Here is a 16,346-nt window from a genome sequence, read left to right on the forward strand (position 1 = left end):
TGTGTGTGTGTGTGTGTGTGTGTTGTATGAACTTATGACGTCGTTGGGGGTGAAGCCACTGTTTCTAACTATGCTATGCATGCTCTTTGGTAACCTCTGTCAGCCTGTCCTGTAAATCTTTCCCTTTTCTTTGCCAGACTCCAGCTACAACAAGGACTGCTTCATTCTCCGAGCCCAAGTCGCCCACTGATACCTGCCCGGCCAAGAAGTGTAAAGCAGGGCTTCCAACAGGTAACGAACACAGTCATTCATGCTGAACTGCTTCCTATCAGCAAGATCCCATATTTACTCATGCACCTCTTTTTTTTTTTTTTTTTTTTTTTTTTTTTCCCCCCCTCTCATCCTGGCTTCTCCTTTCCTGCTGAAATACCACCACCAATATTCTGCAATTTATCTTCCTTCTCTTTTCCTCCTTTTCTTATTTCACACCAACTTACATCCACCCTTTTCATGCTTGTTTCTCTAAGACTCGCTCCATTCTATACTGTGGCCTCTGAAGAATGTGGTCACAGGCGATTGGAAAGGTAAGTGATAGGTGTGCCATGGCCTCACTGCTCTGGGCTTCCTACACATTCATCACTGGTTTGAACTTTTCCCCCTTGTTTGCTGCTCACCTTTCTAGTCTTGGTGTATATGAAGGACGTATGTTCACATCACATCAGGGCATCATATTCTTATGAATGCTGCATACTTTTTTAATATGCTTTTTTTTTTTTTAACTTTTTATAATGAATAAGTATGGTTTGTAATAAAAACTAGAAATTAAGTTTAAGCATAGTTTTTTTTTTTGTTTGTTTTTTTCTAAGGCCTCTTCACACTGGATTTTGTGTTCTTTAGGATTAGTAGTGTTAAAGTCAAAAGCAGCCATGCAAACATGAAGTTTTGATTACTTTACTAAACTGTTCATATTGCCTTTTACAGCAGTACAGTAAAGGCATGCTCCATAGCAGCTGAGCACTGCATGGTCTCTTCCTCTGCTGTGCTTCTAACGCAGTGTTTTCAGTGATGACACATGGTTGCAAAAATGCGGTGAAGTGTGTTGAGTGAATAACTTGCAGCAAAGACTCAATTTTTGTTCTCTTCTTGTGTTTGTGCCTGTTTTTTGTTGTATTTTGTGTTTCCGTCCTGTGGGTGTCACAGAAGCGCAAGCCTCTTCAGGCTGCAGCGGAGGTATGGAAGGGTGTGAAAAACCTGTTTTCCTGCCCTCTCCGTCCTTTGTCCCTCTGCTTTCCCCTCTAACGTTTATCTTCTTTACACTCTTATGGCTTACTTGTTTGACACTGCCTTGTAATCATTATTTTAAAAAACGTATAGCAAAAACCTTGAGCTATAACTGTTAGTAGAAATTCTTCAGTTCAAGACGCAGGCGCAAGAATCAGTTCTGTATTTAAAATATTCTGCACATCTCAGAGATGTAACGACAGAAGGCAGAGAGAAAGAGAGACTTGGAAGGACTGGAATAAGTTTGAGAATGTATTTTTACTAAACAGTAAGAGTTTTAAAGCACATGCACTAACGTGATCTCTGCTTTCAAGAATTTGTTTTTCAAATTTTTCAGATGCTCTGAACCTTTCTTTGTAATGTAATCATTACAAAAAATGTGATCTTTATCGGCAGTCAAGGATCTGTCAGACAGTATTTTATATTTCCATGTGGCAACATACCACAGATAGCACTCTAGTCTTTTGCCGAATACTTCACTTTGAAAATGATGGCCGTATACTGCCAGCAATGGAGGAAGTGAAGTTGCTGGTTTTCTTATCCGGGGTAAAAAATGGCAGCTGCATATGTGGTGTCCATATTCTTTTCATGCAAATGTCCTAGTTTTTAATGATGTTACATTGCAAATTAATGTTTTTAACGCTGTGGCTTGGAGAGAGCGGACAAAATAAATCGTGCAGATCCTGTGTGGGGTGGTATTTTTCTCTTCCTGGTCCATCTGTCCTCAGTGAATCCTGTCTTTATTCTAATTCTTACCATCCCCATTCCTGCTGTTTCCCTGAGCCAGAATTCCCTCTTCATCTGTGAATGGGTTTTAGTTCAGTTTCCACTTCTGACTTGTCTCTGTGTAATTTTTTTTTTCTTCTTTTTTTTTTCTTCCTCTCAGCTAAAGCAACCACTCTCTTCAGAAAAAACACCAAGACCATTGTTTGGGGCATGCAGACACGCGCCGTGCAAGGCATGCTGGACTTTGACTACGTATGCTCCCGGGAAGAACCCTCTGTGGCAGCCATGGTCTACCCCTTCACGTAGGTTGCGCTATTTCCCTCTGAATTAAATTAGAAGAGTGTGACTGTAGAATACTAAATAGTTAACTGCACAAATCAAATGATTTTTTTTTTCTCTCTCTGCTCGAAATCTCTAAATCTACTCTTGCTGGTGTTTAGTTGTTTCTGTTTTTATCTTTGTCATATTTGTAAAATACTGAGCCTTTTTCTAAAAGCGTATTATCAGTTTAGGCAGATTGTAAGTCGTGTACACATACAATAAAGGCTTATAACCTTCCATGTTTCCAAGTGGCAAATTCTTGTAGAACATCTTAAGCTGCTTAAGTCTTCCCAATGTTCCTCTGTATCTGTAAGCCACTTTGCAACCCACTTTAAGCCCAGCTCTTCCTTCTGATCTGTCAGTTTGTCAGTGTTGTCCGTTGCCATTGTCTGATCTGTGCTGCATGGGCATCGCCTTCCCTCACCTATAGAGGTGTCCATATAGTAAGTGATTCACAGTGATGCAGCAACCAAAAACCAGACTTATCAATTGAGCTGAATTTGAGTTAAACTTCTGTTTTCAATAGGAAGCCCCAAACACAAATGATAAACCTCTAATTGACAGGGTTTAAGGAACTGACAAGAATTCATTTTGCAGTTGCAAAGTATCCATTAGTTGTACTGAATGGAGTTGGGGAGTGTTATTGAATTTTATTGTTTTATTTATATTTTGATATTGCTAGGGATGATGCAATGATCGGGGACCATTCTTAATTTTGTTGTTCCTGTGACAATGACAATAAAGTTTCTGATTTTACTGCTGTGTTTCGAAAAAGTTCTTCATATTTTGCTGATATGTTTCTGTTTGTTGCTCAGTGGAGATCACAAGCAGAAGTTTTACTGGGGCCACAAAGAGATCCTGCTGCCGGTCTATAAGAACATGGCCGATGCCATGAAGAAGCACCCCGAGGTAGACGTCCTAATCAGCTTTGCTTCGCTGCGCTCTGCCTTTGACAGCACAGTGGAAGCCATGCAGTACCCACAGGTATGAAGAGCGACTGTACAGTGTGTTGAGCTTCCACTAAAATTTTTCAGAGTGGACCCAGTTTATTTAATTGTGTTTTCAGATTCACACCATCGCCATCATAGCCGAGGGCATCCCCGAAGCTCTGACTAGGAAGGTGATAAAGATGGCCGACGAGAAAGGAGTCACCATCATTGGCCCTGCCACGGTACAGAGCTTCATCCCCCTGAACATCTTTGTTAAAAACATTTACACTCATCATTAACACGGCTATAAGTTTATAGACTGTAGTGTGGTATTTAATAGCCCAGCTAAAAGGGCTATTAAATCTTTCTGGTAAACATGGTGGATTAAATGCAGATTATTCTTGTTAAATAGGTTGGTGGCATCAAGCCAGGTTGTTTTAAGATTGGCAACACAGGCGGTATGCTGGACAACATCCTGGCTTCTAAACTTTACCGTCCCGGAAGTGTGGCGTATGTGTCGCGCTCTGGGGGCATGTCCAACGAGCTGAACAACATCATCTCACGCACTACAGATGGCGTCTATGAAGGGGTGGCCATCGGAGGAGACAGGTACAAAAACTTAATTGCAGATCATTTACTTGAGAGAATTTTTTCATTTAAAAAAAAAAATGCATAAATCAATTCTTGACCAAAAAAAGATTCTAGTTCCAGAAATGAGTGCTTACGTTTCTCTCTGTCCAGATATCCAGGCTCGACCTTCATGGACCACGTCCTACGTTATCAGGACACTCCAGGAATTAAGATGATTGTTGTATTGGGAGAGGTGGGAAGCATTTAATATCTAAATTATTTGGTGTGTGCTACTTGTACCAAATAGAATCCTGTTTTTAATATGTCCTTTACTTTGACACAGATTGGTGGAACAGAGGAGTACAAGATCTGCCAGGGCATCAAGGAAGGCAGGATAACAAAACCTGTGGTCTGCTGGTGCATTGGAACCTGCGCCACCATGTTTGCCTCAGAGGTCAGTTAGCTCTGTGGAAATCCTGGCTTTGGATTTTATTGCTGCTCTTACCTGGAAGTTCCATTTTTCCAGTAATATATTTTACTGCCATCTTCAGGTTCAGTTTGGCCATGCAGGAGCTTGTGCCAACCAGGCTTCAGAAACAGCGGTGGCCAAGAACCAGGCTCTGAGGGATGCTGGAGCTTATGTACCAAAGAGCTTTGATGAGCTGGGTGACGTCATCAAGTGAGAAATACTTTTCATGCTAATTTCCTAAAGTTTGGAACTGACAGGTTTCCGGGTTCCTCACTGTTATTGTGTTTGTGGTGAAACAGGACTGTGTATGATGAATTAGTGGCCAATGGTACCATCGTTCCTGCCCAGGAGGTTCCTCCCCCAACAGTACCTATGGATTATTCCTGGGCCCGGGTAAGAACTTTATAATAGTCCTTTGTAAACTTAGAAGCCAAGAAATACTGGATATAATGGTTATTTGTGGAATTTGTTGGGGTTTTTTTCCAGGAGTTGGGCCTGATTCGTAAGCCAGCCTCATTCATGACAAGCATCTGTGATGAGCGAGGCCAGGAGCTCATCTATGCTGGCATGTCCATCACTGAGGTCTTCAGAGAAGAGATTGGTATAGGAGGAGTGCTAGGATTGCTCTGGTTCCAGCGCAGGTCAGTATGATGTCAAGAACACTGTTAGTTGTTAAGAATGTAGGATCAATTTCACACTTTTTTCTTTTTTTTTTTTTCTCTGTTTAGGTTACCACGCTACGCCTGCCAGTTCATTGAAATGTGCCTGATGGTGACTGCTGATCATGGGCCTGCAGTCTCCGGCGCTCACAACACGATTGTCTGTGCTCGTGCGGGCAAAGACCTTATCTCAAGCCTCACATCCGGCCTGCTCACCATCGTCAGTACTGCTCACATATTGATCAGTCATTGATCATGTCATCTTTTGTTGTTGTAGTTTTTTTTTTTTTTTTTTTTTTTTTTTTTTTTCCCCCCCAAATCTATCTTGTATTTTATGAGCTGCTCAGCTGACAGCATGATTTCTGACAAACTGGCCATAATGTTACGGAATTGAAACGCAATTTATTCCTAAAAATCAGGGGGACCGTTTCGGAGGTGCTCTGGATGCGGCTGCAAAGCAGTTCAGCAAGGCATTTGACAGCGGCATGATCCCCATGGAGTTTGTCAACAAGATGAAGAAGGATGGCAAGCTGATTATGGGTATCGGCCACAGGGTCAAATCAGTAAGCAACACTCGACTTTATACAATAAACAGTGCTCTAATCTGTAAATGAGCCTCTTATTTATCAGTGTTTTGACTCGTATTTGTTAACTGCTTCTTCTGAGTTTGATTAAGATGGACACGCAGCCATTGTTTTAAATGGAGTTTGATTCGGTTTCAGATCAACAACCCAGACATGCGAGTGCAGATTCTGAAGGACTTTGTGAAGCAGAATTTCCCTTCCACCCAGCTGCTTGACTACGCCCTCGATGTAGAAAAGATCACCACCTCTAAGGTATTTTACACAGAGTGAAGTAGACGATGGAAACTTGTGTGTACAAGCAAAACCGTGAAATGATGAAATGAAATGGCAACAGAAAGCTGCTACATCTAAAGAACCTGATGACTGCATTGACATTCAGGATTCAGAGATTGGGCTTTGCTGTCAAATAATTTGGTTAAACACTTTGAGCAGAAGATTTTTCATTTATTTTTACAGCAGGCAAGCAATTATTCTCAGTTTTCTGCACAGGTGACCACATCTGCAGATTCCATGATTGACAGTGGAATGTAACCAGAACGAAGACCTGGATTTTATAGTTCTATAAATAATATTAAACATTAATCAGGCTTTTTAATCTCATTTAACACTTTTTGTTCTAATTTGTGCTGTTATTCAGGGACGTGTGTCAGAACCCACACCCAATGAAAACTTGTTATATATTTTTTTTTAATTCAATTTAACCAGGAAATTCAACTGTTGAGCTTTTAGACTCTGCCAAGATGGAGAGAAATAACATTTTTTTTTTTTTGATAGTGGGTGAAGCTGCAGCTACCAGAGAAAACCTGTGACATACAAACACCATAGCAGAAAGTCCTGAACATTCTTTGTGAGGCAACAGCGATAACCTCTGAGCCACTATTAGATCCAATAAAAAGATTGATAAGATCTAGAAGAGGCTGTGCTCTCTGCAGCTTTGGACTGCAAGTCCTTTCCTCAATTTCATGTTAAAATAACATTCAAGCATTTTGATTTTGATTTATTTATTTATCCCAGAAACCCAACCTGATCCTAAATGTAGATGGCTTTATTGGTGTTGCCTTCGTGGACATGCTTAGAACTTGTGGAGGCTTCACACGGTAAGAATACGAGACGGCATCGTGAGGTGTTACTTCTGTAAGCTTTGGTGCGTGTGCTTTGATTGGATGGATCTTATCACCAATATCTCTTAAATATAAATAAATATTTCCCATTGCTGTTTTTTGTTTGTTTTTTTTGTTTTAATTACAGCATTACAAAAAAGAGAAATACTGTATAAAGAAATGGAAGCCAATAATAAAAGGGGCAGACAAAATGTGCATGGATTTGCACTTTTAATATCCCTTCATTTCCCTTCCCCCCCCCCCCTCCCTTTTCTTATCTCCCTCTCCTCCTCCTTTCCTTCCCTCCCTCCGGCCATCTTTCCCTTCCTTAGATGGAATTACACAAAAGTGTTATATGAGCATGTAAACACATGGCCAGGGATGATTCAAGTATTACACTTATTAAATTTGTCAAAATGAATATGCAGTGGGGAGAAATAGAACAGTAAGAAAATCAGATAAATGGATGAATAAATAGAGACACCACTACAGGGGCCACGTGTTATTAGTATTCCTGCTCTTTTAGATTGGCACTCTAAGGTAGTGTAAACGAAATGTAATGAGTAAAAAGAGAAGAATACTACGAAATATTATCTGTGTCAATATTATCACTGGGTGTTACAGGAAGCCTGTAGTTGTTAACAGAAACCATAATAAACACTCTGATATGCTTACAGCTACATTATTTAGATTTAACCAAAAGTGCATGTTATTCGATGGCTTGTGGAGAATTCAGATGGCTGAGATGCAATGTCTGCACTGTTGCTGTGTGTCGAGGGGACACTGTCCAGTATTGTTTCTCACATGAATGTTGAACTGTCTCCAGAGACGAGGCTGACGAGTTTGTGGAGATCGGTGCACTAAATGGGATCTTTGTCCTCGGCCGTAGCATGGGCTTCATTGGTGAGTTCCCTTTAAAATGGAGCCATGATATTCTCTGTGACAACCTTTAAAACAGAGTCTCTAACCTGAGTTTGTTTTGTTAGGCCATTACCTGGATCAGAAGAGGCTGAAACAGGGTCTGTACCGCCACCCATGGGATGACATCTCCTACGTGCTCCCTGAACACATGTCCATGTAATTCCCTTGTCACAGAATGGAAATCACTTCCAGACGATGATGTCAGGCGGTATTACACATCTCATGTAACTTGTATCTCCTCTCTAGTTATGATAGCAGCTGCCAAGGGGGGTGGAACTGGGCAGGGTTACTTTGGAAAGTGGGAAGTACTGTTTATCTGAGGAACCTGGGTAGAAGTTTTCAATCTAGTTTTTATGGAGGAAAAAGGGGAAGTATATTTCTAGGCTCAGTTTTTGAGAACTAATTTAAAAGGTCTGAGATGTAACTTGTTTAGTTTTTAACAAACAGCCACACCAATGCAAATCTTAGCTGCAGGAGCACAAAATCACTTGGTACACAGAGTCAAAATTGAGAGATGGTTATGCTTAGTTGGGTATAGGAGCAAGATCCAAGCAAAATTTCAGTCCTTAATCCTGCAATGCATAGTCTGCATAGTAACCTCTGTTAATGGCTGCAAAGCATTTTTTAAAATACTTAATCTGCCTGGTTTAGACCACAAGAAAAGGTGCTTAAATGTGCTTTCTGGCTTTCCGAGTGCTGCAAATTAGTTTAAACACTAGATCCCTTTTTAAACTCCTTCACCATGATTCACTCCTAACAAAAAATAGTCAATCTCATCCCAAATTAAACCAAAGTTATTTTAGGGTGTTTTGTTTATTTAATTAAAAAAAAGAAGAGGAAAAAAAAAAGCAAGATGCAGTGGTAGATGGTACAAATGTCATGAAAAGGATACATCATTATGGAAATGAGAGGAATTAGACACAAGTCAGGAGTCTCTCCACCATTTGCCTTTCATGAAACCAGCCTGGGTTATAGTTAAGTTAATCAGTTTGTTAGTATTCTAATAACTGTAGAAAAAAGGAAGCTGTAGACGCATCAAGAAGAGGCGAACAAATGCTTCATGAATGAGCCCTGTGAGTCTGGAAAGCCTCTTTTGGTGAGGGACCATGAAAGCAGTTTGCTGTACTTTGGAAACTTGCAGCACATAATCCGGATGTTCTCCAACTTCCAGTAAAAACTCACAACACTCTGTAACAGCCCACTGTAATGTCTGCTGTGCTTAATCTGTTTTTATTTAAATGTGAAAAAAGCTTTTTTTGTTTTGTAATATGCTGTCATAAAGTAGTAAAATAAAGAACTTATTGTTTTTCTTTTATTTTGTCGTCTCTGATGTTATGTTTTGTTTTGTTTTTTTGTTTGTTTTTTTAACTGTATCGTGAGTCTATAAGTTTACTTTCCTCTTGAATGGAAAATCCTTAAACTTAATTCTGAACATTTATCTCTAACATGGACAGTAATTACATTTAAATACAAAGCAAAAAACTAAACACCCGCCTTTACCAGCATCACTGTCCATCGGCTGTATCCTGAGCTGCTGATGAGGAATTGTTTGCTCTTCTGGACTTTAGAACTTCATTCTTCAGGTCATACCACAGTATATCAATAAAAAGGTAAATTGGATGTAAATGTGTATTCACATATAGATATATAGAGAAAGATGGATATATTGGGATGTCATTCAGACTGCAGAAGTGTAGTCGAATGGTAACGAGAGAGCAGCATTACAGACATTGAGGATGGCTACAAGTACCTGGGAATCCCACAGGCAACTGGAAATCATGAATCTCCAAATACCTGTAAAGAGGAGGAGTCAGCTCCTTTGGCCAGCTTATCTGGTGATTGGATAAGCTGGCCAAAGGAGGAAATGGAAGGCACAGACATCAAGACAGGAAGTGTACTGACCATGCATGGAGGGTTTCACCCCAAATCCAGCACCCTGTGACTGTACAGTAAGCGGAAAGAAGGAAGCCAGGGACTACTGAGTGTCAGAACCACTGTCCAGGATGAGACAACGAACATCCATGAATACATCAAGAAGATGGCCACAAGCAACCGTGTGCTTAGTGAATATCTCAGGCGACAGAAACCCAAGAAAGAAAAGGTCCAGGAAGAGAAACCATCATGGAAGGACAGGCCCCTGCACCTTATGTACCACTTGCAGATAGTGGAAGTGGCTGACATCACGAAATCCTACCAGTGGCTGGACTGAAAGACAGCACAGAGGTACTAATCATGGCAGTGCATGAACAAGCTCTGAGCATAAGATCCATAGAAGCTGGGGTCTATCACACGAGATGAGACCCCAGGTGCAGAGATTCCTCTCAAACAATCCACCCACCAGGATAAAGACCTTTCGCAAGGCAAGAGGGGAAAATATATATAAATATATATATAAATTCACAGTTGATTAATGATTTGTGTTCCTCTCATTTTCGTCATGGTCAATGCAAAGGTGTGTTTTTGCTGTTACCCTTGGATTCTTTTTCACTTCTGTCACTGCTGCATGTTATGATCTCTCCGAGGAAAAGTGATGGAAATAATCCTGAATTTCCATCCTTTTTTAAATAATTTGTTTCTAAGACCCAGGAATAATTTGCACCAGTTAGTTTTTCCTTGGGGCGATAACACTTTCTCAGTAAGCAGACTGTGTGGGCTTTTATTTTTAAGGGAGGGGCACATACAGAATTCACTCTGTTTAATTAGATATGTTTGTCTGACTTGGGTCAACTAAATGAAAAAAAGACAATTTTACTTTTGTGTGCACAGACACTTGTTTTTTCTGCAGTGACTGTAGGTTTGTTTGTTTTTTTTTCATTTGGACTCTTTAGATTTAATTTCAGTTTAGCGCCAGTTAGTTTCCAGAGTGTATTTTCGTATTTTAGATTAGTTTTCGTTGTTTGAAAATGTTTAGTTTTTTATTTGTTTCAGTGTTAGTTTTAGACCTTTTAATTATTAGTGTATGGAGAGCATATGTCAGAGGCAAGATTTTGCAAAATCTCAAACACTTCCATCAGGCAGGTTGTGCTACAATTTAGAAACAGATACTTAAACTGCGGAAATTTCCTCTGTATTTTTATTTGACTTTATTTATTCCAGGTTCGCTGAAACGATTCAGTTATCCCCAACCCCAAAGACTAGTTTTACTTAACCAAAATGTTTTTTCCACCATCTCGTTAACTATAAAAACCTGGTTTTGTTGTTACTCAAGCTGAAACACAGTTTTATTATTTTATCATCCATGTATAGCCTAACTCAGGCATGAATTCTTATTACCAGTTTAAAGCGTTATACAGTTATGACCCTGATGTTACCTCATCACAAGATGCCAAAGTGCACATCACCGGCAGACGGATAACGGGCAACACGCATGCGCGCAACAGCCTTAAACAAAGGTAAAGTTCTCTTGCAAAAATAAAAATAAATAAAGACCCTTCAATACGTTATAACGCCACATCAATTAAATACGTCACACATTGCACTGTTTGCGTCAGAGATGTGGATGTGTTAGCTTGAATCTGAGGACCTCTCCCTGACAGCCAGCTAAAAATCACCGCACCTTTGGAATATTCCTGAAGACGGAAGTGAGCGCTCCTGTTTTCTCACCAAGCCTCTGAACGCAGCGCATGCATGTCAGTCTCCGAATGCTTGTTTACATGTGTTGGGTACACCTGTGAGTTATTCCCGAAGATAGTTCGGAGCTGTCATTTGCCTCTGAGCATCACCCCGTGCGGTATGGCAACAGCAGCGGAGGATACGGAGGAGCGTGGCCGCAGCAACAGCACCAGCGGCGGGGCGGTGCAGGGAGCGCTAACAGGTGACGGCGAACCTGAGGAGGCCGAGGAGTTCACCTGTTCGGCCTACTGCTCGGAGCTCTCCCGGCGGCAGAACGAGCAGAGGAAAGCCGGGCTGTTCTGCGACGTGACTCTGGTGTTCAGCTCGGGAGCCGTGCCCGGGGTCCAGACGGTATCCGCGCACCGCTCGGTTTTATCCGCGGCGTCGCAGTACTTCATGCTGCTGCTGTCGGGACAGTTTTCAGAGTCCCGATCCGGGCGAGTGGAGCTAAAGGACTGGAGCTCGGGCACGAGACCCGACACAGACACTGTGGAAAGTGTCGTACAGTTCATGTACACGGGAGAAGTCAGGGTGACCACTGCCAATGTGCATGAAGTGTTGGAACTTGCAGACAGGTGATTTATTCATTTATTTTTAATTTATTCCGCAGGTGAATCAGATTGTGGATTTCACTTTGCTTATATGCGGAAGTATGTAAGTCACACCAGGTGGCGTGACTTTGTATGCTGTCATTACAAGAATTAGTTAGCAGGGTCATATTAAAAACTGACGTCCAGTGAGGGGGCAAACAACGACCCAGTTCTCATCAACGGAGGAGTATCTAATAGGCTCCACAAACTGCGACCCTGAATTAGAAAAGCGGAAGAAAATAGATTAATGGATGGATGGATTGATTTGAAATTTTCCCTAAAAAATAAAACAAAAAACAAAACAAGGATCAAACTGATATATTTAAATTTGTTTTGTACAACCAATAAGCGGATATATATAGCAGTTTGTTATAATAGAGGGTCAAGCAAATTAGTAACAATTATTCTCGTGAAGCTGGATGTGAGTTTTGGCATTTTGCTCAGTAATAGATGCCAAATTAAATTCTGTTTCATTAAGAGGAAAAGCAAGAAACCAGCTTATCTCTTTATAGTAGATGTGGTCCACACAAGCATCTCTTGCACTGATTTTTGGCCTTCGGGTGTGGTGGACATATTATTACTGTTATTATCAGGCTTAAGTGTTTAGAAGTTGCATGGTTGACAACTCCTATGTCGATGGACCTGTAAGGGTGTGGCAGCTTGCGTGGTTACATCTTTGCTATTATTATTTACTCTTCATTAGAGCTATTATATCCACGAAAAAATGTAAAAAAAATAACAATTTTTAACCTTCAGGTTACAAAAATCATCATTGTAAAAGAACTATTGGCTTAATTTTGTTATCTGCTTCAGTTTCAAGGTCCTGATGTGGTTTATGGTGGCTCCTTGGCACTGTGTTATAGCTTACTGGACAGCTGAATAGAACATTGTATCGTGGTATTGATTTTATCCTGGGAGTCTGTCTCAGCGAGGCTGTTTGAGCAGGTTGTCATATTGCTGTCTAACAAAAAATAATTGAAGATACATTCACAGAACTCCACAGGCATGAAGCTTGAGTTTAAAGTTGCAGGTGTGGTTTGAACCAGTAGTGCTGAGTAATTAGACCACACCTTTCTACTCAAAGTGCTTCCATCACAAGTCAGGACTTAAACTACTATCTTTGATTGTTACACTTGCTTGTTAGGAGTGGGATTTGAACCCACGCCTCCAGAGGAGAGTGCGACCTGAACGCAGCGCCTTAGACCGCTCAGCCATCCTGACACTCAAGAGTTGTTCTCCTTCAACCCGCAGATTTTATTGCCTGTGCAAATTTTTATACCATCATAAAATACTTTACATAGAGAGTCAGTATTTTTTAATTAATTCAATGAAATTCAATTCACTTTTAGTTATATACCAAATCATAACAACAATCGCCTCGAGGCACTTTGTATTGTAAAGTAAAGAGCCTAAAATAATACAGAGAAAACCACAACAATCAAAGGATCCTCTTTAAGTAAGCACTTGGTGACAGTGGGAAAGAAAAATTCCCTTTTATAGCAGGAAGAACGGGAACGGGCAGCTATCTGCCACGACCGGTTGGGAGGTGGTGGGAGGAAGACGGGATAAAAGACACATTGTGGAAGAGAGCCAGAGATTAATAATAAGTTAATGTGGCAAGGAAATATAACATTTTTCGTATGCTGTAACTTTGATATCTCACTCTGTCAGGTTTCTGCTGGGGCAGCTGAAGACCTTCTGCGGAGAGTTCCTGATGAGGAAGTTGAGCATGTCCAACTGCGTAGCCGTGCACAGCCTTGCACACATGTACACGCTGAACCAGCTCGCTCAGAGAGCCGCCGAGACGATCAGGAGAAACTTTCACAAAGTCATTCACAACGAGGAATTCTTCACACTGCCCTTTCACTTGGTGCGAGACTGGCTGTGTGATGCAGAAATCACCGTGGAGTCTGAGCAGGAGTTGTTTGAGGCAATCGTGAAATGGGTCCACCACAACCCAGAGGAGCGAGAGAAGCATTTTGAGGACCTGTTTAAACTTTTAAGGCTGCCACAGATCGCTCCTACTTACCTGACGCGTGTCGTGAGGAAGGAGCCCTTAGTGGCAAACAGCGCGGCTTGTCTGGAGCTGGTGTCCAGTGCGCTCGAGGTCCACGCTGTTCGTTATGAGAGCCCCAAGAAGGCTGATTCAGATCTCGGTGACTCCTACGAGGCGACGATCCAGCCTCGATACGGTCAGAACATGGATGTGATCATGGTAGTGGGTGGTGTTTCGGAAGGAGGAGATTATTTGAGCGAATGTGTGGGCTACTTTGTTGCTGAGGATCGCTGGGTCAGTTTGCCACACATCCACAACCACCTCGATGGACATGCTATTGCTGTCACCGAGAATCACCTTTATGTGGCGGGCTCAATGGAGCCCAGCTTCGCCAAGATGGTGGAGCGCTACAATCCTAACCTTAACTGCTGGGAGTCGGTCAGCAGCCTGACCACACGCAAGCATTCGTTTGGCCTCACGTGCATCAAAGACACACTCTACATCATCGGCGGCCATGGCAACTTCAGTCCAGGTTTCAAGGATGTCTCCATTTATGAACCTGAGCAGGACATGTGGCTCAATCTGGAGCCAGCGCCAAAGATCCTGCGAGATGTAAAAACAGTGAGCGTAGAGGATCGCTATGTGTACATAATGGCCAGGACCCCCGTAGATATAGACAGCGATGATGGGCTGAGCACGGTGACCACCTGCTACGATACAGAAAGCCGCAAGTGGCAGGAAGTGGACTCGTTACCGCTTATTGATACCTATTGTAGTTTTCAAATGGCTGTTGCATCCAGCAACTTCTATCACACAGCTTCCTGTTGCCCCAAGAACTATACGGTAACACATGAGGCCGCCCAGCAGAAAATAAGCAGAAACATCTCAGAGGACATCCTCGACAGCCTCCCGTCAGAGGTCCTCAGCCTGGAGGGCGCAGCCATTTGCTACCTGGGTGAAGACATCTTCATCATCGGCGGGTGGAGGAACAGCAACCACGTAGAAAAGCAGTACCGCAAGGAGGCCTACCGCTACTGCGCCAAGAGGAAGCGCTGGATGCTGCTGCCGCCCTTGCCCCAGCCACGCTGCCGTGCGGCGGCCTGCCACGTTCGCATCCCGTACCAGTACCTCTATGGCTCCCAGCGTTACCCCGTCCCCCACAACCTGGCTCGCCAGCGAGACCGCATGCAACAGATGCAGCAGCTCCATCGGCGCACCCTCAGCCTGCGGAGGCAAATGCAGTCTCAGATTGAATGTTAAGAATCAGATATTCTGCTTTAAGTCATTAGCACTTCATCTGCTGATAAATGCCTTGCTGTCATCTCAAGACTTTGTTTCAGTTATTTTATTTTATTTTACCTTAATTGAGGTGAAATGTTTGCGCCATTTTTTCCTGAAGCGGGTTTGCAGTGAAGGAAGCAATGAGTCTAATCATTTTTGGCCTCATGCCTTACTTTTTATCGTGCCAGCAAATAAGACTGCTGTTGGTTTTGTTTGCGAAACAAATCACAGCTCAGCTTTTTAAACCGCGGCCTTTGTTAGCATCTTAGATAAAGGATGTCAATGTTTCCTGTGTGTGCAAAACAAAAACAACAAAACTGTCATGAGAAAACTTTGTGTCAGGAAGCATACTTGGCAAAGTAAACGATGTCTATTTATTGTGATGTATGTTAGAAGGAAATCATGAATTACAAAAACTAATTCAATAGCTAACTTAGAAAAGAAGTATCAGCTGCTTTAACTGTTTGCTTTCCTTTCCGTTGTTGTCATTGAGGGTTTTTTTTGCACAGTATGCATTGGAATAGTGATGATCGTATACTCTGTGCCTAAACAGACAATCACAATTTCGTAGCAAGGACTGAATGTTGACAAAAAGCACACGCTGTGCGACAGCTTGACTTTGGATGTGTGTGTGTGATTTATTTTAAGCTGGTCAAAAAAACAAAACTCTATTTCATATATACGATTTCTGGAAAGATGGACTAAATACCACAATGATAATCCAAGTATCGGATTTTGTGTTTAAATACGACGCTTTCCCATTTCACATCGCAAGGACAACCGCTAACAGATCCAGCCACTGACAGCAGTAACTTTGTGTAAATGTTTGGTTTGTGGGTTTTAATGGACTTGTTTGGTGTTTGCTCTGCATTTACGCTTCTGGCAGAATCTGTTTAGTGTTTTTGTCTCGGTGAATGAAAGCACATATGAACATTGCACTGTGGAAAGATTTTTAAATGTGCTTAATACACTAAACCAGCAAGACGATGTGTTATTTTTGTGAATGGTTATCATTTCCCCACTGTGCCAATAAAAATAAGACCTGTTCCTTAGTGACACCATTGATTTATTGTTCTTACTGCATTAAAGGACCTTGAATGTTAGCTTTACTTCTGAAGAGCGTTCCTTTGAGTTTAGTGACCCCCTCAAACATACCATGCTGGGTGTAGTGAATAAAGAGAAACTCATTCAGTATTTTTGAAGCTGTGTTTAGATTTTTGTACCAGTTTGGTCAATTTTAGATCAAATGTAATAATAATGGATTGCATTTATATAGCGCTTTTTGAGAACCTCAAAGCGCTGCATAATTCCATTATTCATTCACTCTCATACACTGGTGGAGGCAAGCTACAGTTGTAGCCACAGCT

At 41.7% G+C, this 16,346-nt stretch overlaps 2 protein-coding genes and 1 non-coding gene across 6 annotated transcripts in view; 2 read left to right on the top strand and 1 right to left on the bottom strand.

Moving 5' to 3' along the window:
- Positions 1–8,815, top strand: part of LOC102295373 (ATP-citrate synthase) — a 16,906-nt gene extending 8,091 nt beyond the window's left edge. The window contains exons 13-30 of one of the 4 annotated variants that reach the window (XM_005928211.2): positions 138–231; positions 468–524; positions 1,141–1,170; positions 2,108–2,249; positions 3,084–3,252; positions 3,335–3,439; positions 3,610–3,806; positions 3,939–4,020; positions 4,111–4,221; positions 4,319–4,446; positions 4,536–4,629; positions 4,723–4,877; positions 4,965–5,115; positions 5,315–5,458; positions 5,618–5,731; positions 6,494–6,576; positions 7,406–7,482; positions 7,566–8,815. In XM_005928211.2, coding sequence (XP_005928273.1) covers positions 138–231; positions 468–524; positions 1,141–1,170; positions 2,108–2,249; positions 3,084–3,252; positions 3,335–3,439; positions 3,610–3,806; positions 3,939–4,020; positions 4,111–4,221; positions 4,319–4,446; positions 4,536–4,629; positions 4,723–4,877; positions 4,965–5,115; positions 5,315–5,458; positions 5,618–5,731; positions 6,494–6,576; positions 7,406–7,482; positions 7,566–7,660 — 2,028 coding nt within the window. In that variant the 3' untranslated portion in view covers positions 7,661–8,815. The remainder of the gene's footprint in view (positions 1–137; positions 232–467; positions 525–1,140; positions 1,171–2,107; positions 2,250–3,083; positions 3,253–3,334; positions 3,440–3,609; positions 3,807–3,938; positions 4,021–4,110; positions 4,222–4,318; positions 4,447–4,535; positions 4,630–4,722; positions 4,878–4,964; positions 5,116–5,314; positions 5,459–5,617; positions 5,732–6,493; positions 6,577–7,405; positions 7,483–7,565) is intronic. The other 3 variants (XM_042223277.1, XM_014335458.1, XM_014335459.1) reach the window with 3 other exon arrangements.
- A 2,010-nt stretch (positions 8,816–10,825) lies between these two features.
- Positions 10,826–15,797, top strand: klhl11 (kelch-like family member 11). Its single transcript, XM_005928206.3, has 2 exons — positions 10,826–11,687; positions 13,374–15,797. The coding sequence occupies exons 1-2, from the start codon at positions 11,128–11,130 to the stop codon at positions 14,956–14,958; spliced, it is 2,145 nt and encodes a 714-aa protein (XP_005928268.1). The 5' UTR covers positions 10,826–11,127; the 3' UTR covers positions 14,959–15,797.
- Positions 12,841–12,923, bottom strand: trnal-cag. The gene has a single exon. It is a non-coding gene; the product is annotated as a tRNA-Leu (tRNA).
- Positions 15,798–16,346: the final 549 nt, after the last annotated feature.

Source organism: Haplochromis burtoni, unplaced genomic scaffold, assembly GCF_018398535.1.
Source record: "Haplochromis burtoni strain Fernald_Lab_line unplaced genomic scaffold, NCSU_Asbu1 Contig_108, whole genome shotgun sequence".
NCBI lineage: Eukaryota > Metazoa > Chordata > Actinopteri > Cichliformes > Cichlidae > Haplochromis > Haplochromis burtoni.

Bases quoted from the DNA above. Each gene is read 5' to 3' on its own strand.
- klhl11 (XM_005928206.3), top strand. From the start codon at position 11,128: ATGTCAGTCTCCGAATGCTTGTTTACATGTGTTGGGTACACCTGTGAG. The intron at 11,688-13,373 runs GTGATTTATTCA...TCACTCTGTCAG, and splicing joins GTGTTGGAACTTGCAGACAG to GTTTCTGCTGGGGCAGCTGA.